At 32.8% G+C, this 24,479-nt stretch overlaps 1 protein-coding gene and 1 long non-coding RNA gene across 4 annotated transcripts; one reads left to right on the top strand and one right to left on the bottom strand.

Moving 5' to 3' along the window:
* Positions 1-1,340: 1,340 nt before the first annotated feature.
* LOC126744909 (SET domain-containing protein SmydA-8-like) lies at positions 1,341-20,097 on the bottom strand. Of its 3 annotated transcripts, none has more exons than XM_050452500.1 (7): positions 19,954-20,097; positions 3,155-3,300; positions 2,948-3,096; positions 2,737-2,895; positions 2,561-2,683; positions 1,683-2,501; positions 1,341-1,626 (listed from the first exon to the last, which is right to left on the bottom strand). In XM_050452500.1, exons 2-7 carry the CDS (start codon positions 3,296-3,298, stop codon positions 1,368-1,370), a joined length of 1,653 nt encoding a protein of 550 aa, XP_050308457.1. In that variant the 5' UTR covers positions 3,299-3,300; positions 19,954-20,097; the 3' UTR covers positions 1,341-1,367. The 3 variants fall into 3 exon arrangements, with proteins under 3 accessions (XP_050308457.1, XP_050308458.1, XP_050308456.1); XM_050452501.1 differs by having other exon boundaries at positions 19,966-20,080; XM_050452499.1 differs by having other exon boundaries at positions 19,931-20,072.
* Positions 20,098-23,583: 3,486 nt separating this feature from the next.
* On the top strand, positions 23,584-24,059 carry LOC126744923 (uncharacterized). The gene is made up of 2 exons (XR_007663374.1): positions 23,584-23,671; positions 23,739-24,059. It is a non-coding gene; the product is annotated as an uncharacterized LOC126744923 (long non-coding RNA).
* Positions 24,060-24,479: the final 420 nt, after the last annotated feature.

Here is a 24,479-nt window from a genome sequence, read left to right as displayed (position 1 = left end):
AAAGTTCGTATGAACATGTTCGTAGTGGCTTCATTCTTTTGTAACAGATTGTTTAAATTTAACTTAAAAAAAACGTTCGTCATTATTAACAGATGTAACACTAATTTTAATAAAACTAAGAAGCTACTTTTCACATAATTAGATTCAATTTAACTGGCGTCTCAGAGGGAAACTTGATATTTGTGATAAAAATTATCGGACGCTGCTGATTTTCGCTGAGTAAAAAATTTATCAAATTTAATAGCTATGATTTTTTTCATAGGATTGAAGGATAGGTCCTACAAACTCATTAAAAAAAATTAAGAAGATTAAAACTAAAAATAAAAAAATCTAATCGCCAACATCACCTTATGTCAGTTTTTACATCATAAAAAATATTCAAAATAGTTGATTGACGATTTTTTTTGGATAGGATTGACGGAGACTAAATTTCCTATAAATCCATTTAAAAACAAAACTTTAATTCCATGGCATTACATTATTTCAAATTTTATCTCTATACTTTTTAATTCTTCTCAATTAAACTTACTATAAGAATTTAATTCTTAAAATAAGATAATATCGGCAACAAGAAAACAAGGTGTTGTCTGGTGGGGTGGGAATATGCTTTTCACACATATAGCCTGTCCAAGCGAAAGGTGATTAAAACCAAAAGTAAATACCGCTTCATACAAGCGAAAGACGTCAAATGACGTTACCGGTTTAACCGGCAGTAACCCTGTATACGTTCAAATCAGATAGGTATTATAGGTATATACATCTTCCTTATCTACTAATCCTTAGCTTATCAACATAACATCGAATGATAAAAATTAAATAAATAAATGCTCGGAAGAATAAAAACATTTGTTTCTTGGCTTATTGTTGATTCTAGTTTGCCCACAATAACACCTCCTATTATAAAATGTATTTTAAATATAATTAAAGAAACCTAGACTTAGGTAAGAGGTGTAATGTATAAAAAATAATTTTTATATTTTTTTGATTAAAATTTTTTTTAACGGATTGTACCTGAATGTAATTTTAATTGTGTCGTGGTTTTTGTTTTTTTTTTGTTGTTTTTGTACACGTAAAGAACATATATTATAATAATGTTTTTTATGTACTTGAATTATTTTGTTGCATCTCTGTGATTACTTGAATATATTTTTTTTAAAACATTAGATATCCATTTCAGAGTCCTAAGGATGACTTAGTATAAGTCGAAACGTCGACATTTAAGTAAACAGGTGTCTGTTTTATTTCTGACCCCACCCAACAACCCCCCGCATTATTGAAGATATTGGGTCACAAACACGAAACTGAAGAAAACTTAAATAAAAACACGTTTTAAGAATACACAATCTTAAAAATATATATTAACAAATCTATTCTGCCTCCACAGAATAACTTTTCATCCAATTCCTAAATATGTCTTCGTTAAAGCAAGCAATTTGAAACAACTTCCTGCCTGTCTCACATTGCGTTTCATACCGTAACACTGCTTTATTTTCTTTTATTACTTCTAAAATCTCTTTAATAACATCTCTATTTAAATCTTTTTTTTCAGCATCGAAGTTTCTTTTCAAAAATGTAAACTTGCTCATAAATTTTTCATTTAAGAGAACCGCTAAGTATAAAGCTAACCTAAAAACAAAAACCCGAACCTAATAATATTGTTTATAGTTCTAAATACTCTTTACCTGGAACATCCTGGGTCAATTTTTTTAGTAACATTGATTAAATCCTGACACAACTTCAGCTTCTCCTCTAAAAACGTATCAGACATTTGCACTTCGCCGTCAATTTTATACTGTTGCACCAATGAATGCTTAACAGAATAAACCAAGTAATGAGAAGGATGCAAGAAAATTACCAGTTTATTTAAAAATTCTTCCAGATCCTCCAGCTTAGGCTTCTTTTCAAGTTCCTTATCCACCTCTTTACTTAGGTGACTTACAAAATTTACCACATCTTTATTTGGGAGTTTTATATTGCACTTATTACAGACCCAATCAGGATCTGGTAATGTTGGTTCAGTAGGTAGCTGAATACCTTTGCAAGGTTGATCCTCAGTACCTAGACACACCAGAGCACTAAAATATGTCGAAAATTCTGTAGGGTCAGAGCATCTGTCACAGAAACAGGAAAAATACTTGTTTTCTTTTAAGTGGGTTCTTCTTTCCTGAGTTCCCCATAGTATATTAGTATAAGTAGTGCTTATGTGATGTCCTTTTTTAATAGTCAAAGCAGCTCTAAAAGTAATTTTGTAATCATCATTGTCAATAATCTGGCAAGTGTTTGGAAGACAATTGTGCTCTAGGAGACTAGCTGTCGGGTACAGGACAAATAAATCTACAGGCTCAGTAATTTCTGTAGCATTGACGTCTAAAGCACCGTAGATTTTGTGTATTAGATCGGCAGAGACTTGAGGAAGTATTGATTGGCCAGTCTGCTGTTCGTACATTTTCAGTGGTGCAATATACTTTTGCTGGATGTAGTTGACTTTTTCTTGAACAGACCTAAGAAAATATCCTAGAAAATCGAGAAAATCCGAGAAAAAACAAAGAAATTTAATTACTTAAAAACGTCAGAGTTTGGTCCTCTATTCTCCAAATGATCTTCTAAATTAATTAAAGCAGTCCACTTCTTCTGATTGGTTTTTTGCAGAAACAAAGCTCTCAAAATAATCAAAGTATCATATCTAAAATATATAATAAAATATATTAGGCATATTAAAAAATGACGGAGACTTACCTAAAATACTCGTGAGGCGACTGATTTTGTTTTGCAGGCATCAACTTCAGAACCTGACACTCCAGGCCATGCTGTTGAGCTAATTTGAGACCTGGACATCCTACATCACAGGCCGGCCATCCACATTCTGGACATAGAACTATTTTATCTTCTAATAATCTGAAACAGCAGATATTAGGAGATAAAAATAGAAGAAAGATACGAAAATTACTTGCAACATCCCACACAAGGAAAGGGTCCTTCTTGTATCTTATAAGGTCTGGGACCGAATACCAAAGGACTATCAATAAAAATCAGATCTCCAGGTTCCAGATCCCGTTTGGCAATCAAATAGCGTCCTAACTCTTTATTAGATTGAACCTATTTCCCGCCAGCAATTTTAGGAAAAGGTATTGTTTAAATGATATCCAATTCTTACCTCAAATGGCAAGCAAGCTTCTTTATGGTCTTTCCAGTTTTCTTTTTGATGTTCGGCCGAACAGTAGTAGACCAATTTGCACTGAGAACATTTTTGGTTGCTTGGTTTTTGACAAATTTCGCATTGTCCTTCAGGGCCTGACATTGCTAAGATTCAAATATAAACGATATTAGTATGGAGCCTTGAAAATTTTCTGCCTCTGATAATCTTACTAAAAACTAATTTTTGAACGGTTAAAAATTAACCTAATGTTTTAAAGGTATCCTGAACTACAGGCTTATCCTATATTATTCACCAAAAAAACAGAAACATTAGAATTTGTTGGATTATAGATTGAAAAATAGTATTTCGTCTTCACTGAGACAAAAAAATATGGTCTACTTCATTTTAAGTGGAGTGAAACTAAATGGCAAGTTTGGTCTTTGGTTCTTTTTTAAAAGTTCGAAAATATTAGATTTTTACCGAATCGAATAGAAATTTTCGGGCAGCGCTAAAAGTTTTTTGGGAAGGAAAATAAAAAATCAACGAATTATCAACTTATAAGGTGTATTGTACAAAAACGGTCCCTTCGTTCTGTCACCTCGCCTCTCCTTGACATAGCGATTGGTATTTTTAATTCCAATTTTTTAACAAAAACTTGTGTATAATATAAGAATGGTGAGTGCCAACTTTTTTGAAATCCTTTGATAATTTTAGACATCTTTTCTATCCAGGGTGTTTTCAAAGTTGAGTCGTTTATTTAACCACTATGCAGAATTTGTCAAGAAGTTAATGTGCTAAAAGTCACATATGTACCTAAAAGTTGCATAATAAGAGAGTTATTTCACATTATTGAGAATTATTTGAATAAAAACTTTAAATAGTTAAATGGTTACCGCTTTTACAAAAAATGTCCCCATTTGTTCGATTAACACACAGTTTTGTTCGTCGAATACACGACTCTTTAAAAGCTTCGAAAATAATTCCTTGTGTCCACAAATTAAATCGCAAGAACTTTCAATGCGCTCTTGAATTTCAATGCGTTCTTCGGGAGTATTTCCTTCTCCATCATGATACACTAACGCTTTCAAATAGCTTCACAGAAAAAAAATAGCAAGGCCTTAAATCCGGAGACCAAGGGAGCCAAGAAATGAGTCCATTTCAGTCTATTCGGCAATTCATTATTTAGATGTTTATGAATTTCTCATTTAAAATATGTGGTCCACCATACATACATAATGTAGGAATCACATAATCTGCCTTACATTTAGAGGAACATCTTCTAATAATTATGGCTGATTATGTGTCGCAGAAAATCTAAATAAATTTCAGCGGTCATTCGCGGTGGAAAAAAGTAGGGTCAAATAAGCATACCATTTATCACGCCAGTATAAAAATTATTAATGAAAATCTATGTTGAGAATTAGAAATTTTTACCGCATGTGGATTTTCTGCTGCCCAAACACGATTTCAAACAAATTGAAAAAAAAACACAAAGTCTCGGTCTCAAAACTCAGTTTTTGACACAGCTTTGTGTTTTTTTCGGTTTGTTTAAAACCTTATTAGAGTCTCTTTGAGTGAAATAGATGAATTCTTTTAATTGCAAATGTGATTGTTGTGGAAATTTTACAAAACTAATTAACCTCGTCTGTACACAAAATTAATTTAGTAAAATTTTAATTTGGGCTTAGTTTGCCGATGTCTCCTAAAAACCTTTGGAAAAAAACTCTTCTAGGATTATTTTGGTTGAACCCATTGATAATGATAAGAATAATAATGTTCTTGTCGTATTATCTCCCACACTTTACGATCAGAAACGTAGTGGACTGTCTTGAAGAACGCTCTTTTGGAAACCCTGGAGGAGGACATTGGATATACACAAGCCTCTAAAAGTAACAGTAAATGACAGAAATTCTCCAACTTACGAACGAAAGAAGGACATACAAAGACAGAGACAATAAATGCTACAGGGAACTGAACAGGTGGGTGAATTCCGAAACGCATAAAAATAACAACTTGTTTAATCGTTCCAAAAAGATCAAGTGAGTCACAAGCAGATCCACGATATTTTGAAATACACTAATAACAAGATCTTAACGAGCATTGAGGACAGCTATAAAAGAAGTATATTGGAGGGCTTCAATATATTTCCTCAATATACTTCATTGACGTATATGTCAATGAAGAGTATGTTAATGGGGCGTATGTTCTACCAAAATGTAGCGTTTTTATCGTTCGTTAGGTTGATGCGCGAATATACTCGACTGTTTTATTTACTCTTTCATTTAAAACTACTACAAATATTTATTTCCACCATATTTATTTACTACTATTTATGTCCGATTTAAGTATCCCGCCAATATTCTGAACTTCAGTATATTGAATTGTCAACTGACTCCCAGCGGTGACGCGAGTCCTTATATACTCGGCTGACCATGATTCCGGAAGATTTACTCACCTTCCACACGTGTCTAGAGAGGTCGTGCGGTATGCTACTTGTGTCATTCTAGAAGAAGAGAGCGTTTCCAATGTCGTTACAGTATACAGGATGTCTCGAAAGAATGGAATATTGCAATTTTCTCGACAACCCCGTATATATTTTAAGAAAGCCCGGACCTGTCGATTTTTATTTTTTTTTGTAAATTTTTTAATAGAACAATATATTATATAGGGTGGCTTAAAAATGAGATATAACACTAAATTAATTTTTTTTAACTGGCATCCCCACAATGTTTTTTTTTAAATTTTTAGAAATTTTGACAATTTTTGGTAAAAGGAACTACTTCGCGATTATATAAAACCGATAGCGCAATTTGCGTGAATCGGGACTTACCAAGAAAGTGATATTACAAACCATCATATTGAAACTGAAAAGATTATAAATAAACACACAAAAAAATCCTAATTAACCTAAAAAAGAACAAAACTAAAACTAAAAAGGGCAGAAACAAAAAATGGCAAAGCAATTTGGCTGACATGCGACGGAAGGCAACAAGAATAGACAAAAGAGAACTACAAAAGAAAGATTGAACAGGCCAGCTTATCTTTGGTCTTAGTTGATTTTGCAATTTATACAGGGTGTTTCAGAACTATGGGATCAAACTTCTAGGGGTTGTTCAGTGCAACAGTAGAATCCATTTCAGTATAGGAAGCCATGTTCGGAAATGTGTCACTACGGCCCTAAGACGCGTTTAAATTTAGAAAAAATATTAATTACCTAAATAGGATCTGATGCATTTATTTTTACCTTTTGTATATGATACCATCACAACAATTGTTCAAAATGTCTTCCTCCAACATCAATACACCGATTTAAACGCCGCATACATGATTTCGGCGGACTGCACAAAAAATTTGATCCTCGTTTTGAATGATTTCAAATGCTGCTGTTATTCGTCCAATTAAGTCTAGCTCTGATTCTACTGGAGTTGCGTAGACTAAAGACTTTACATGTCCCTACAAGACAAAATCGAGCAACGTGAAATCGGGTGACCTAGGAGGCCAAGAAACTGCTCCACCTCTGGCAATCCAACGGTGCCCAAACCGCTGAGCCAAATACTCACGTACTTGTACAGCAAAGTGAGCCGGCATTCCATCATGCTGAAACCACATTTGCTGTCTAATGTTTAGTGGAACATTTTTAAGGAGTTCTGGGAGAACTTCCTCCAAGAAACGCACATAAATAGGTTCTGTAAGCCGTTCCGGTAGAAGGTATGGCCCAATTAAATAATCATCAACAATGCCTGCTCATACGTTGACAGACCAACGATTCTGATCTTTTCTTGGAAAAATTGCATAAGGATTTTCTTCATCCCAAACACACATATTTCCTACTATTAAAAATACCGTCTCTTGTGAAAGAGGCTTCATCGGTCCACAAAACATATCATGATAATCGGCTGCAGTCATACCTTAAACTTTCTGGAAGTGGTAAGGATGGAGTTGTTGCTCGTGTAGTACCCGCCAGACAGAAGCGTTACTCGTATTCATATTCTTAGCGACGTCACGTGTGCTATTTGATGGTTCATCGGCAACTCGCTGAAGCACCTCTTCTTCAAATTCGACCGTTCTTACGGTTCGAGCAATACCAGTAACTGTCTCAGTGAGCCGCCGATAAACCGCAATAAACTTTTTGTGTCCAGGATGCTGTCGTTCGGGATAACGTTCATGATACAACCGCGATGCTGCTCGTGCATTGCAGTTTGTTGATCCGTATGCCAAATGCATATCCGCCAATTCTAAGCGTTGATTTTAAACAATTGTTGTTATGGTATCATGTACAAGGTAAAAATAAATGCAGCAGATCCTATTTAGGTAATTAATGTTTTGTTATAAATTTTAACGCGTCTTAGGGCCGTATAGTGGCGTAGTGACGCATTTCCGGACATGGGTTCCTATACTCAAATGGATTCTTCTGTTGCACGAACAACCCCCAGAAGTTTGATCCCATAGTTCTGAAATACCCTGTAATAAACATACTACTAGGCATCTCGTTGGAAGTCTAGAGAGAGAAGAATTTGCTTAAGAACCTTGGTGTAAAATTTTTTAAGTGACAAATCTTTAATATTATTTGGCAAGTTATTCCACATTGTAACTCCGACAACCGAAAATGACTTGTGGAAGTTACTTGTTCTATGTTGAGGTATCCTAAAACTTCCAACATTACGAGTATTTTGTAAATGCGAGAGAGTAGTAAATAACTTATTTAAATAAGGGGGTTGACCCAACTTTATTATTTTATATATAAAGGCATATACATATGTGTAATTTTCTTCTACTTTCCATATTTAAAATAGAATTTATCTTTAAATAAGGTGTGATATGCTCCCGATAGGCAGCGCCATAAGAAAATCTTACACAGCTATTTTGCAATTTTTGTATAGATCTAGAAAGCTCAGATGTTATAGAATTAGAATATACAATATCACCGTAGTCGAGTAAGGAAAGAATAAGGCTATTGCAGAGATAATATTTTGTTTTACTTTTTAAGACATTTTTAAATCTGTACAGATTTCTAAGACGCATATAGCCTATGTTTAATTTATTCTTAATGTGTGTCTCAAAACAAAGGTTAGAATCTAAAGTCAATCCTAATATTTTCACTTCATTGACAACTGGAATTTTTTCTCCATTAATCTCAATATTTATACTTTCATATAAGTGTCTCAGAGTTCCTGAATTACAGCCATATAAAATGATGTTAGATTTAGCAGGGTTAATTTAACCCTGCTAAAGGGTTAATTTTTAAGTTATGTTCATTTGAATAATTAACTATGTTTAGTATATCCGATTTAATTATTTGCTCAGAAATATTAAAATTTTAAAAATTTAATGGCATGTATATCTGAGAATCATCAGCATATTGTTGTAATTTACAATGTTCAATACAGTTATGCATATCCGCAACATAAATCGAAAATAAAAGAGGTTCCAATACGGAGCCCTGAGGAACACCAATTTCCAAGTCAAGATGCTTTGAGTGCACCAAACTTCCATTGTTGGTTTTTAACAACACCGAATGTGATCCATTTTTAAGATAGAAATCAAAAAAAGAAACTGCGGATTCGGAACAACCAAAATATCCTAACTTTGCAAGGAGCATTGAGTGATTTATTGTATCAAATGCTTTGCTAAAATCAAGCACCGCCATGCAAGTACTTTGTTTATGTTCTTCGTTAAATCGTATATTATCTGATACTTTCACCAGACTACTAGTTGTACTATAATTCCTGTTAAATCCTGATTGCGTATCTGGAAGTATACCAAATGAGTTAACAAAATTATAAAGTTGTTGGTGAATATGTTTTTCTAGAATTTTAGAAACTACTGATAAAATACTTATAGGCCTTATGTCTTTTAGTTCTTTTGGATTAGAAATTTTTGAAATGCGTCTTATAAGTGCTTTTTTCTAGATATCAGGATATACATTTGTAAGAATGCAAGTATTTAAAATGTTTAGAAGTGGTTTTTTACAAAAAGGTAGGCAAAGCTTGATATCATTTATACAGGATGTTTCAGAACTATGGAATCAAACTTCTGGGGGTTGTTCAACAGAAGAATCCATTTGAGTATAGGAACCCATGTCCGGAAATGCGTCATTACGCCACTACGGCCCTAAGACGCGTTAAAATTTATAAAAAACATTAATTATCTAAATAGGATCTGCTGCATTTATTTTTACCTTTTGTACATGATACCATAACAACAATTGTTTAAAATCAACGCTTATGAATGTCAATTCTCAATGTCATGTTTAAAAATTTTATAGCTTACAATTTTTTAACATTTATTGCTAATTGAAAACTTTACTAATCAAGAATTGGTGGATATGCATTTGGCATACGAAGCAACAAACTGCAATGCACGAGCAGCATCGCGGTTGTATCATGGACGTTATCCCGAACGACATAGTGATGTAAAAAGCAAGATTTCTTGTCTTGCTCGGCAACTTCTTGTCTTGTCCTGCTAAACAAAACAAGAAGTAAAACTACTTCTTGTCTTGCAAACTTCTTGCACTTCTTGTTCTTGCTTTTTTCGGGGAATCACTCACTAACTTATTTTATTCGGTGATTCCCCCGTCTCATAACTAAAAACACGATCGACCCGACGGGCCGACGACGGTGGCACCTGCATCTGTTTTTTCTGTCTGCGTCTGCATAGCCACAAGATTTATTATCATTTCTAAGGCTCAGGCAGAAAGCGACGAAGCATATCTATTATCTTAGTGTTTAAAGTATTACGTATCTACGTATATTGCGCATATCCAATTTTTTTTGTTTACAATTAATCCGGAAAAAAATGGAAGAACAAAATAGTGAAATTGTGGAGCTGGATGAATTGACGGACCCCTTTGAGGACAGTGGCAGCGAGTATTCGAATTCCGACAATTCTTAGGACGTAATCGAGGACAAATCAAAGAGGATTAATCCAGATTTTTCAAAACCTAGTACATCTACATATATTCAAGGCAATAATTATGATGATGACGATGACTTCGATTTGGATTTTGGAAAAATTTTTAATACATCTCAACAAGACTTATCTTTATTACCAACTATCTGGAGGCAGGAAATTGACGAATATTTATCGTCTAAGAGGGCAGAAGTAAATACAAATATTCTCGAATGGTGGCATAAACACGAATTTTCTTACCCCAACTTATCCAAAATGGCAAAGGACAGGTGGTGTGTAATTTACTGACCAAGAATAAAAGCGTGCTACCAAAGCTATTTACAGACAGAAATTGTTCAAACTTAATATCTAATAGCAGTATATGTATGACCAAAAAACAATTTGAAGTATCACCCTTCTAAGGGGTAGTTTATTCTTGACAATTTCTGATAAAAACGTGCTACCAAAACTATTTACCGTCGAAAACTATTCAAAATCGATAACTGATGTTACTATACATATAAGTGCTTGCTACCAAAAAATAATTGAAATAGCACCCCTCTAAGGGGTAGTTTGTATTTGTATGTCTAATAAAAACGTGCTACCGAATCTATTTACCACCGGAAACTATTCAAAATCGATAACTGATGTTACTATACATATAAGTGCTTGCTACCAAAAAATAATTGAAATAGCACCCTTCTAAGGGGTAGTTTGTATTTGTATGTCTAATAAAAACGTGCTACCGAAGCTATTTATCACCGAAAACTATTCAAAATCGATAACTGATGTTACTATACATATAAGTGCTTGCTACCAAAAAATAATTGAAATAGCACCCCTCTAAGGGGTAGTTTGTATTTGTATGTCTAATAAAAACGTGCTACCGAAGCTATTTATCACCGAAAACTATTCAAAATCGATAACTGATGTTACTATACATATAAGTGCTTGCTACCAAAAAATAATTGAAATAGCACCCCTCTAAGGGGTAGTTTGTATTTGTATGTCTAATAAAAACGTGCTACCGAATCTATTTACCACCGGAAACTATTCAAAATCGATAACTGATGTTACTATACATATAAGTGCTTGCTACCAAAAAATAATTGAAATAGCACCCTTCTAAGGGGTAGTTTGTATTTGTATGTCTAATAAAAACGTGCTACCGAAGCTATTTATCACCGAAAACTATTCAAAATCGATAACTGATGTAACTATACATATAAGTGCTTGCTACCAAAAAATAATTGAAATAGCACCCCTCTAAGGGGTAGTTTGTATTTGTATGTCTAATAAAAACGTGCTACCGAAGCTATTTACCACCGGAAACTATTCAAAATCGATAACTGATGTTACTATACATATAAGTGCTTGCTACCAAAAAATAATTGAAATAGTACCCCTCTAAGGGGTAGTTTGTATTTGTCAATTTCTAATAAAAACGTGCTACCAAAGCTATTTACCCTCGAAAACTATTCAAAATCGATAACTGATGTAACTATACATATAAGTGCTTGCTACCAAAAAATAATTGAAATAGCAACCCTCTAAGAGGTAGTTTTGTTCGGTGGGATGCTACTGATTTTAGACTGTTTAGCGGCAGTTAGGCGTTCAGGGGAAGCCCTCATACTATTTTAGGTGACACTAGCTAGTTGTTAGAGAAAGAAGAGTACTAGATTACTAAATAATAATATAATCAATAAATTCAATATGTAAATGGGAGTATATGAGAGGGCTTTTTTTAAAGTTTTACTCTCGGTGAGTACATTTTAACCTCTTATCTTTTACAGAGTCAGTAAATTCTTTATTCTTGTATTTTATTTAATGTTCTCGAGAAACCCAACATTATCCCATTTTTGATGAGTGAAAGAAAGAATTGCATTGCGAAAGCCCTTAAGAGACTCTCAAGTAAGTTTTGTATTCAAATTTAAATAAATTTTAAAATATGAACAAAACCGGTCCAGCTTTACTTTATGTACTTTAATTCAAAAAGACAGGCTTTACAAATCGCCAAGCGTGTGTAAAGTAAGCTCTTTACGCAGGTTAGTAAAAAACTTTATTTTTGCTATTCATAGACGTCCTAAAAAAATCTGTAAGATACCAACAGGTTTAACGCGAAAAATGCCCCAGAATACTGCGGCTGCCACTGTTTTGTCTCTAACAAGAAAATGAACACCTGCAACTTTTTTTCACCCGAATTTTCTTTTCGATGTCGGTCGATTAGGATTCGGTGCGTTGTCAGTTTTTATGGTTTTTTTATTGCTAAATTTTGCCTGGATAAACCCGATAAACAATACATTCCTTGTTCATTATATCGTTACATCTCTAACATAGTGTTATATATTTAGAGAAGCTTCTTCCATCAGTCTCATCCCAGAAGAACGATCGATGGAGAGGCAAACATCTTTTCCCAGCGATGGTGACGAGTCAGATTTTGAGGAAATGGCTTCAGATTTGAATGTTACAAAAACATTTAAATTTGAGAATAATAAACAGTGCATCATCTACGGTAGACAGATATATCCTAAGGATTTAGAATGTCTTGTGAAAGATGAAGGAGATGTAAACTTCAAAGACCTTTATTTGTCAGATGTGATAATTGATGTTTATTTAGCTTTTCTCGTAAACGATAAAAAGATAAAAGCATCGGTTGATATCTTTCCAGTGGAAAGATATTTAGTTAATTTCGGTTTGTAAAAATGAACATTTTGTTTTGATAGTGGTGCTAAAAAAGTTCAATACTATACTATGCTTAAATAGTATAAGAAGTGATATAGTATATCGCAATGAAATTATCTTCGTCATGAAAGTACTACAGTTCGTTCATCAACAAAAGCACATAAGTTTATCCGAAAATTGGAATCTCTACCGGCCAACGGATTTACCTATTCAGTATAACTCATATGACTGTGGCGCTTATGTCATTCTTCTGTCTGAACTCATAGTTACCGGATCTTCCAAGGCTTTAGCATACCATCAATCTCAAGAAATCAACAATTACAGAATTCCCATTAAAAAACAACTGACTGATTTATTTTACACTACAACTTCAAATTTCCGTGCCTTTGCTTATGATAAAAATATAGTAGATAAAGGTAGAGCAGGCTTTAAAGGAAACATTATCATAAAGGAAAACAACCAACTACCTCACCTAAGCGGAAAATCTCTGACGACATCATTACAATTTCTACAGTGTGTATCAGTTAATTATTGGGATGAGGATACGGCCGGTTTCTGTCATATTGGTGCAGCCAAGTGTTCCAATATTTTTGAAGAGATGATCTTGTGTATGAAATGCTATCATTGGTACCACCACAACTGCATAGGTCTTCAACAAAAGCCCAAACAACTTATCTGTTTAACATGCCAGGATTCATAAACATAATTAGTTAGTTTTAATACTCGCATAACAAATAAAATACATATTATACCAGGAAATGTTAATATATTATAAATTACGTACCAGAAAATTTATGTTGCGTTTATTTTACTTCTTCACATTTTCTAATGCCCAACAACAACAACATCAAAATTAAAAATCATGATTAAATAGTCCCTTAGGGTAAATAGGAAGCAAGTTTTATAGTTTAGGTAGCTAATGAAAATTGTCAAAGATAAACCATTCCCTGGTGGCGTGCAACTTCTATTATGATATTCTGGTAGAGAGCATTTATACATATTATAATAGATACCAAGTTTGAATAGTTTCCGACTGTAGGTTACTTTAATAGCACGTTTTTAGTAATAATTGTGAAGAACAAACTACCCCTTAGAGGGGTGCTATTTCGATTATTTTTTGGTAGCAAGTACTCATATGTATAGTAACATCAGTTATCGATTTTGAATAGTTTCCGGCGGTAAATAGTTTTGGTAGCACGTTTTTATTAGAAATTGACAAGAACAAACTACCCCTTAGAGGGGTGCTATTTCGATTATTTTTTGGTAGCAAGCACTTATATGTATAGTAACATCAGTTATCGATTTTGAATAGTTTCCGGTGGTAAATAGCTTCGGTAGCACGTTTTTACTAGAAATTGACAAGAACAAACTACCCCTTAGAGGGGTGCTATTTCGATTATTTTTTGGTAGCAAGTACTTATATATATAGTAACATCAGTTATCGATTTTGAATAATTTTCGGCGGTAAATAGTTTTGGTAGCATGTGTTTTTATTAGAAATTGACAAGAACAAACTACCCCTTAGAGGGGTGCTATTTCAATTATTTTTTGGTAGCAAGTACTTATATATATATAGTAACATCAGTTATCGATTTTGAATAGTTTCCGGCGGTAAATAGTTTTGGTAGCACGTTTTTATTAGAAATTGATAAGAACAATCTACCCCTTAGAGGGGTGCCATTTCGATTATTTTTTGGTAGCAAGCACTTATATGTATAGTAACATCAGTTATCGATTTCGCATAGTTTTTGATGATAAATAGCTTTGGTAGCACATTTTGATTTTTGGTCAGCAAATTATTTTTATCCCAAAGGACATTTTAAGTACTATGGCAACATCAGTTCCCGCAGAGAGACTCTTCTTAAAGGCATCATTAGTAATTAGAAAACATCGAAATAGGCTAAACTCTGAATCAGCCAGGTGTCTTTTGTGCCTTAATTCATGGAAGAATATCTAGTTTTTTCATTATAAAGTGCTTTTACGATGAGAGGAACTAGTTTATTTAAAATTTGGGCACATCGACTTTTTGCGCGTTTTTGCAGTTAAAATTTTGTATACCAATTTGGTAAGTCTTAAAGTTTATTAGTGAGACGGTTATAATATCAATTTAATTTTTTTTTACAAATTTTTAGTTATAATATTAATTTAATTCTACGCAAATTTTAAAAATGTTGATGTGTTATATGATGTCATATTTTTGTCAAAATTTTCAAAATATCTACAAGATGCTGAAAATTGCATATTTTTTTGAGACATCCTGTATACAAATTTTAAACTGCAAAAAACTCTTCATAAAACCCAAAAGTCAACGTGTCTCAAAATTTTTACAATAACAAAATCCTGAATTTTAAATAAATTTGTTTCTTTCATCGTGAAATGTACCTAAGTACCATAAAAATAATAAAAAATATATTTACTAGTAATCTAGTGTTGTTTATTTAAACAAAGTTGTATTATAACTGTAGAGTTGAACGTTTGTTGTTTAATTTTTAATATTGATGTTTTTTTTTGTTGTATAAAGCTTTATTTTGTTACCCATTTTGTTCATTTATATTTTTTGAATAAATCTAATGTTCATTTATTTTGTTTTTTTTTAACTCATTTTGTTTAATAATATTTCAAAAAAATATTTACTTGACAGTATAGTTCTTTTTATCACTAACTATTGCAAGAAATCTTGTTTCTTGCAAAATTTCTTGCTTTCTTGCTTCTTGCTCTAGTACTTCTTGTTCTTGCTAGCAAGAACAAGACATTCACAAGAAAAAGCAAGACAAGAATAAGAATCTTGTACATCACTAGAACGACAGCATCCTGGATACAAAAAGTTTATTGCGGTTCATCGGCGGCTCGCTGAGACAGGCATGTTTAAGACCAAGATGCATGATACTGGTGTTGCTCGAACAGTAAGAACGGTCGAATTTGAAGAAGAGGTGCTTCAGCGAGTTGCCGATGAACCATCAAATAGCACACGTGACGTCGCTAAGAATATAAATACGAGTAACGCTTCTGTCTGGCAGGTATTACACCAGCAACAACTCAATCCTTACCACTTCCAGAAAGTTCAAGGTATGACTGCAGCCGATTATCATCCTAGAGTTCAACTTGTCGATGGCTTCTGGATCACATCATTGCACAACCAAATTTTTTACGATATGTTTTGTGGACCGATGAAGCCTCTTTCACAAGAGACGGTATTTTTAATAGTAGGAATAGCCATGTTTGGGACGAAGAAAATCCTAATGCAATTTTTCAAGAAAACATCAGAATCGTTGGTCTGTCAACGTATGGGCAGGCATTGTGGATGATTATTTAATTGGGCCATACCTTCTACCGGAACGGTTAACAGGACCTATTTATCTGCGTTTCTTGGAGAAAGTTCTCTCAGAACTCCTTGAAAATGTTCCACTAAATGTTAGACAGCAAAGGTGGTTTCAGCATGATGAAGCGCCGGATCACTTTGCTGTACAAGTACGCGAGTATTTGGCTCAGCGGTTTGGGCACCGTTGGATTGCCAGAGGTGGAGCAGTTTCTTGGCCTTCTAGGTCACCCGATTTAACGTCGCTCGATTTTTTCTTTTTTTAGGTTTAGTCTACGAAACTCCAGTAGAATCAGAGCTAGCCTTAATTGGACGAATAACAGCAGCATTTGAAATCATTCAAAACGAGGATCAAATTTTTAGTGTAGTCCGCCGAAATCATGTGCGGCGTTTAAATCGGTGTATTGAGGTTAAAGGAAGAATTTTGAACAATTATTATGATGGTATCATAATATACAAAAGGTAAAAATAAATGCGTCAGATCCTATTTAGATAATTAATATTTTTTCTAAATTAAAACGCGTCTTAGGGCCGTAGTGGCGTAGTGACACATTTCCGGACATGGGTTCCTATACTCAAATGGATTCTACTGTTGCACTGAACAACCCCTAGAAGTTTGATCCCATAGTTCTGAAACACCCTGTACAAAGTCCGTCAGCTCCTATAACATTTGATTTTATGGTTTTAATTATACTGTTTACGCTTTTTTCATCAAGAAGACTTAAATTTAATTCTTGATTACTATTATTCCATTTATTTTCATTGTAAAAATTTAATTTGGTTTGTGATATATTATTGTTAATTTAGTTAACGCATTGAGAAAAATAATTCGTTAGGGCTTCTGGATTACTAAAATTTCAAAGCAAATCGGTATTCTTTGATTTAGGTAGATGTAGCTTATTAGCATTTTTCCAAAAATCACGATTTTTTTTTGTAGAAAGTGTGTTAAAATATGATATTTTTTCCCGCTGAATAGTATGTTTTGTATAGTTTCGCACTTGCCAATAACAGTTTAAATTTAACTCAGTTTTATTTTTTTATATTTTTGCACTGCTTTATCTCGGAGCCTCATAAGCAATTTAATATTGTCAGTTATCCAGGGAGTAAATGGTTTATTCTTAATAGTTTTAGTCTTAATTGGCGCATGTTTGTCAACTAAACAAAGTATATTGTTGTTAAAAGCCACAAGTTTATCGTTAACGGAATTTAGGTAATATATCCTAATATAACTATCCCAATTAAGTCTTAAAGCGTCATGCTCAAATAAATCCGTATTAATAACACTATAATTCCTACATTTCATTTTAAAATGTCACTCTTTACTTTTAAGAAACTCAAGACAACAGAATACTAAGTATGAATACTAATAAGTTGTGATCACTAATGGTTTGTGGCAAAGACAACGAACCAACTCCATTAATTGGAAAATGTTTATTTATAATAATGACATCAAGTAGGGTACTTGTATTATTAGATATATTCCATCTTGTAGGCTCGGTTATTACTTGATTTAAATCAAATGTATTTAAGAGTGCTAAAAATCTGTCAGAAAGTCTACACTTCTTTAGTAAATTAATATTAATATCCCCCATAAAAACCACATGATCAAATTAAGGAACAATATTTGTAAATAGATCCTCATGGAAATCGAGAAAACTGTTAATATCTGATAAAGGTGGACGATAAACAATCACGGTAAACAAAATATTTTTGCTAGAAATCTAGAGTTTTTATGCTTAAGAATTCGAAGTTTTGAGGCGGGTTGTGAATATGATAAACTTTAAAATTAACATATTTTTTAACATCAAAACCGACCCCACCGCCACGACCTAATCGATCTTTCCTGACGAAATTATAATCCTCAATTTAATGTGCCAAGTTATCAGTATAAGCCCAAAATGTCAAAATTATTATCAGTTATATAGTTAATTTACAAATTCATCGAATCCAGTATGAAGGGACCGAATATTGAGATGACCACATAAAAACTTATTATTGATTTTAATAATTGATGCGTATTAAGACCAAACTGGCCATTTCCGCGATTATCATCCATTACAAAAAACAAGATTGTTCCTATTACACTCCGTTAGCACCCCACGCCAATGCCATGCCCCTGAAAAATAACTAGTGAACCTAGCCATATTTATAAAAGATAACTAAGAATAACATTTAAAAAAAATGCCACCACACATAAAACTATGCTAGGCATATATCAAAAAATAAACAACAATGAAATTAAATCCCTAATAGAGTTGGGTATTCCAAATATAAATTTAGTTTGTATATATAATATCCATTAAAAATGTTAAACTTCAACCTCATAAACTAGTAACTGTATTAAATTTTCTTTTCAACAACAGCCTTCTTACTATGCTATTACGGATTGACAAAAAGAAAAATAATTGGCTTCTGCCAAAAAAATTTTAAAAAAGTAAATAAACAATAGCAATATTCTATCACACCTGAAATGTCTTTCTATTTTAGAAACAATTAGGAAAAAATGTCACATTATTAATTTATTCTAGAATTTAACATTAGATTACATTAGTATGTTCTCGGTATTTTTCCTTACTTGATTGCGTTATGTTCATATTTGGATAGTTTTCGTTAAATAGTCTGTAAACCTCTCGCTGTTTGCTTTTCATATCACCATAACCAGCCATTATTAGAAGATCAGTTTGTTGCTGCCTCGTTTTACACCATTTTTTATTAAGAAGTAACAGTCATAGTTTAAGTAATAATTATTTTATTGTGATTATATTCGTTGATAAGTCGTCGACAGGTTACTTTTTAAAGATATTCTTTAAAGCATTTCGGCTATTTATCCAAATCTTAAATTTTATAGAATGTTAAAAGTGCAAATTAGTCACATTTCGAAGCTACTTAATAAGAATAAGTTGGTCGAGAAAATGCATTATTTCATTCTTTCGAGACACCGTATATGATTTGGTTGTATCACATTGCTTTGGCAGCTTACAGTTGCCTTTTTATATGATTTTCTATTTGATGTTACGTGGGATAGAGCCGAAAAACTTGGAAAAGTTGGAAATAGCCGAGCAATTTCCATTCGTGTTCCATGTTTTATTATCATAAACATTTGTAGAATCGTTATTTTATGCGTTTCTGTTATATAAGCCAATGTTTTGATGCTTCATTATAGTCATTTAAACAATTATAGGTGTTCTAAACTTAAGTAAAATAAGTACACAAAACAATTTATAGTTTTTTTAAACTTTTAGATCATAAAAAGGAGCGCAAAATTGGTGTTGCTTAAAATCTCTTTACAAGACCTAAATGCGAAATGGGTATTAAATATATTATGTTCTTTCTGTAAACAACTAATTTTCTTTTTCTAATGTTCATTTTTGCAATAAACCTAAAAAAGATAATATCATTAAAATAGGTATAGGATGCTATACACGAAATCCAAAAGTTAAACAATACAGAATGTTGCATTTGATATAAGAGCGTTGGTATTGGCGATTGCTACATGACACCTTTTGTATATAATTAAAACTAAACAACTATAAATACTAGTCAACTAAATCGATAATCTATCGACTACTGTTTCTCTTATGGCAAGAATATAGACATTTAATTTTTCCGCCTTATTTTTTTAAATTCTAATGTCTTATTTACAAAAAAAGTTAATCAGTAAAATATTTCAAAAATGCATTGAAAGAGTTAGTTGATAGTATTAGTTTAGTGATATTTAAATTAAAAACTAATAATTTATTTGTTTTCAGGGAAATCTAGATTATAATAAATGCTATACTAAATTTCCATTCATCAGTGACATCACTAAGGTTATACGTAACAATCGTGCAATAACGTGGATGTGGTGCAATATAAAACGAAAACGTTATTCACATATAAGATAACAAAAAAAAACTTCGGTAACATACTTATTTCCACGCAGTAAAAATACCTAAAAATATACCAGTGTATAGATGAAAAATCTTTGTTAAAAACCGTCTCGATCCACAAATGAAAACTAAATAACCTGGATAAAAATAGATTCACGATTTTATGACCTAGTTTAACACAGCTTAGCGCACACTGGACTTGAACACGCAAAACGATGAGTTATTTTTAAATCGTATGAAGTTAATTTCTTTTATTTTGAATGTATCAGACAAATGCGAAAAATTGCAACAGATGCTATTTAAAATTGATATTTTGGATTTCGATGTTAGATTTAAAGATTCAACTTTCTTAAACTTGACATGGTATTTTAGAACAATTCTATTCAAGGCATCTAAAATGATAAAGATAGTTTATTATTAACTAACATATATTGGGGTCGGCCTTTTTTTCGATGACGATTACCCATTACTATTTTGATTACCTAACAAAATTTAAGCTTACAAGAACAGAACGACTAGGTAGAATGGAACAGAACATGATAATGGACCACTACAATTTTGAGAAGGTTCAAATATTTAGGAGCTACAATTACCTCTCACAACAATATAACACAAGAAATTAACAACAGAATACAAAGTGCCAATCGATGGTGTTTTGGGGTGCAACAAATAATGAAATCAAAAATTGTTTCCTGCCGTACTAAAATAAGAATTTACTATTCATAAGATCTACAATAACATATGCATGTGAAACACGGTCAATAACACAACAAAACGAAAACCGTTTAAAAAATGCAGAAAAAAAAATTCCAAAAACTATATATGAGCCAGTTAAGTACAACAATACACAGCAATACAATAAGAACTAATGATACTAATATAGAATTGGAAGAACTATATAACCCGCAAGATATAGTAAAAATATTAAAGCTGCTGGAAGACTAAGGATGCGGTGAAAGATAATATTACGGCGGAGGAACAGGGGACTTAATGAAGCAAAAACGAGCGCAAAAAGTAGAGACAGATTGTATAGTTCGCAATGACAGTCTCATTCTCAGTTAAGAAAAACTTATCAAAAATTCCTTGTATCTAAAGTTGACTCCTATCAGCCTTCAGAACACGCAGATTTTCGGGCCGGTTTTTCAAGTTTTTATCAGACATAATAAGATGTTCAATGCACTTGCTGACTGCCGAGTTGACAGTAGATACTCTGCAATCATATCTACTACCACGTAACAGCCAGTGTAAGAGTATATGAAAAGACCAATAAATTTAAGTACAACGTGGAGTTTGACAGGGCGACAAAATCTCGCTATTTACCATGCTCCTTATATCATCGAAAATATCGAGCTGGAGAGTCTAGGTATAAATATCAACAGAAAAGATCTTAATCACCTCCGATTCGCTAACAACATTGTATTGCTAGCACATTGCCTAGGTAAAACGGATGACATAAGATCAGAATTTGCAGAGATATTCAATCAAGCGGAGAATTGGATTAACATGGGCAGCTTATGGTAATCTTTAAGATATATTTAAGTTTGAGATTCTGTTGTGACTTAAAGCCAAGGTTTTTGATCAATACACATTGCTTATCATGACTTACAGTCTAGACATTTCAACGTTAACAATAAACTTTTCAAACATTTCAACATTACCAATATGACAGGGAACCGAGGTAACAGAGGCGGTAGAGGGAGTGGCCTGCGTGAAGTGAAGTTGGGCTAGACATGTAAAAAATATGAAAAATGGACCAAAAGAATTGTAAAATTTCAACAAAGAAAACTTTCCAAAGAACAAGCTAGGTACGACCTTCAAAAACTAGGTACGACCCCCAACCAGATGTACAGATTATGTGAAATGCACCTCAACAAACTGCCGGAAAATTGGGAAATTATTTGCTTATCCGATAATCTTAATTTTCTAGACACCACATAGAGATATGATCCATTCAATCTCGGAACCATAAAATCCATATTTATTAAAATTTTTAATAGCTATAATTTATTATAGTAAAAAAGTCCATGATTCGTATATTTGTTAGGACTTCCCACTAAGATAGATTGGAATGTAATTACACAGTTCGATAGGTTAATTGAATTGTCTCCTTTATTCAATAAGAAGGAAAAGATCCTATAATGAAAGAGGAATTAACATATGCCCGTGCAGAAAACAACATATAATAAATAATTTTTATATTTTTTATTACAATAAATACTTTATTTCCTTTTTCATAATTGAGAAGCGTATTCCTCCCTCCTGCCAATAACAATATTTGCGCAGAAAAGTTTACTTATTTATTTATTTTGTAAACTCTTAGAAACACATTGGAAATGTAATTACATGTGAAGAGTGCTCACTAGTACAAAATAGAAAGAGAAAAGAAAAAAACTAACTATGGTAGCTATAGAAAGAAAAGAAAAAAAACACATATATTTTATATATTACATTCTAAATTATAAGAAAAAAATATTTACATACTCGTATATGATTTATGATATTTACGACACTAGATTCGACCTCGATTTGATACTCGATTACGACCTCAAATCACAGATCAAATTTGTCTTATAGAACTATTAAAAAAATCTATATCCCATTTTAGTATAATTTTATAACTCTCATACATTATTCTATTTTTGTATTTTAATTTTTTGGTTTTTATGTATTCTTTATTTATCTCATTTATACTACCATAAATTTATGCACGTCATAAAAATTTCGTAAGACAAAAATAAAAAATCAAAAAGTGCCCAGTACCTAGTTGCTTTTTGGCATCTCTTAAGTCTGTGGTAAGGAAGTACAATAATGTTCAAACATGTTCCTTGTAGGACAGGAATGCTTATCTTCTGGAATGATATACATATATATATATAGAGAATATCTTCTGCCTATCTTTTGGAAAGTCGTTATGTTACTTAGAAAAGAAATTATTCAAAGTTTCTAAGATTTTTTCAAGCATTGGCATAAAGAAAATTGGGTTTTAACCACTATGGATTTTATGTCTCGTATGAAAGTAACGGATCTATAAATTATCTATTAATCCATATTTAACTTGTCATGATGTTTGGAAGCTATAGCACAGCAACATATCAAACTTTGCAATGAGATTAACTCTAAGATGTCTCAATCAATTAACTTTCCAGATTATTTTGTATTCCGAATTTTCTGGAATAAGTTCTAAGGCGGTTGATATGCTTCAGATCAAGACTAATTTTTTATTTTTTCTTTCTGTGCACCTTTTTTTATAGGATTTATCAGATTCTAAGGCCAGGGATTTAATATTTTAACTCTCGTTGTATGTTAAAGTCAATATCTTCCTTAGCAAGCTTCCTTATTGAAAGTTTCCAAGATTTTTTTTCAAATATTGACATACCACTGGGAATTTTTTTAATGGAAACAGCAAGTTTTTATAGATAAATAATGATGGAAATGTCAATATTTTCAGTGAACCAAATGCTTCTTTATCGTCGTGCCTATAGCTTAGTCCTGCCATGCAACGCAAAGATGTATTGGTCTCTGCTCTCTTTTGAAAACCAAAGGTTCGAAATGCTTGAGGAACATGTCCCCTTATCAGGATAGCATAATAGATGCGAAAATGGAACACTTCAAAATAGGCTGTGCGAAGTGCGCTCTGTGAAACGCAAGTTTAAGAACTTGCGCCTTGAGGATCAAATTTTTAGTGCAGTTCGCCGAAATCATGTGCGGCGTTTAAATCGGTGTATTGAGGTTGGAGGAAGACATTTTGAACAATTGTTGTGATAGTATCATATACAAAAGGTAAAAATAAATGCATCAGATCCTATTTAGGTAATTAATATTTTTTCTAAATTTAAACGCATCTTAGGGCCGTAGTGGCGTAGTGACGCATTTCCGGACATGGGTTCCTATACTCAAATGGATTCTTCTGTTGCACTGAACAACCGCCAGAAGTTTGATCCCATAGTTCTGAAACACCCTGTATATGTTGATTCCACAGGAGTATCCCTATAGCTCGACACCCAGAAATTTTAGTGAAGTACCTATCTTCTCTAGATTCATTAGTCGCCTGTTAGCTGAAAACTATCCTCAGTCATCTCGCAAGTCAACTGGCATCTCACCAAATCCAATGAGCTCACATGGACTATGATTATCGTGTCATAAGCAAATAAAGTGTATTTATTCCTGAGCTTACTAGAAGTAGATCATTGATATAAATTAGAAATGTGAAATGTAAGATTATAAAGATATTGGACCAAGCACCGACACTTGGAGAACTCCAATGTTTAACACACTGCTTGCTGATAGCACACCACCCACTCTGACGCACTGGACTCGGTCCCTCAAATATTATAGTATCGGCTCTTAGCTCTTTGATATTATAGTATCTCGTATAGTCTTTTTAGGAATGACTCATGCAGTCAAATGCCTTTCGTAAGTCACTTGACATGACTGGGATATATTCAAGGCTAGTATAACCATCCAGGATATCAAAGAGTAAGTCCAATATTCACATAACCGCGTTCCTCCTTCTTCCAAAGCCAAATTGGCATACTCAAAAAATGAGCCAAGTTGTTAAAAAATTTTCAAAGACTTTAGATAATATTGG

Source organism: Anthonomus grandis, chromosome 15 (assembly GCF_022605725.1).
Source record: "Anthonomus grandis grandis chromosome 15, icAntGran1.3, whole genome shotgun sequence".
Taxonomy (NCBI): domain Eukaryota; kingdom Metazoa; phylum Arthropoda; class Insecta; order Coleoptera; family Curculionidae; genus Anthonomus; species Anthonomus grandis.
This window is presented reverse-complemented; position numbering and strand designations above follow the sequence as displayed.

What these genes read in the sequence shown, in the direction of transcription:
- LOC126744909 (XM_050452500.1), bottom strand. Translation starts at nt 3,298, where the DNA reads ATGTCAGGCCCTGAAGGACAATGCGAAATTTGTCAAAAACCAAGCAAC. An exon ending in TCGCCTCACGAGTATTTTAG is followed by an intron (nt 2,684 to 2,736) that starts GTAAGTCTCCGT and finishes TATATATTTTAG; the next exon opens with ATATGATACTTTGATTATTT. An exon ending in CCAAACTCTGACGTTTTTAA is followed by an intron (nt 2,502 to 2,560) that starts GTAATTAAATTT and finishes ATATTTTCTTAG; the next exon opens with GTCTGTTCAAGAAAAAGTCA.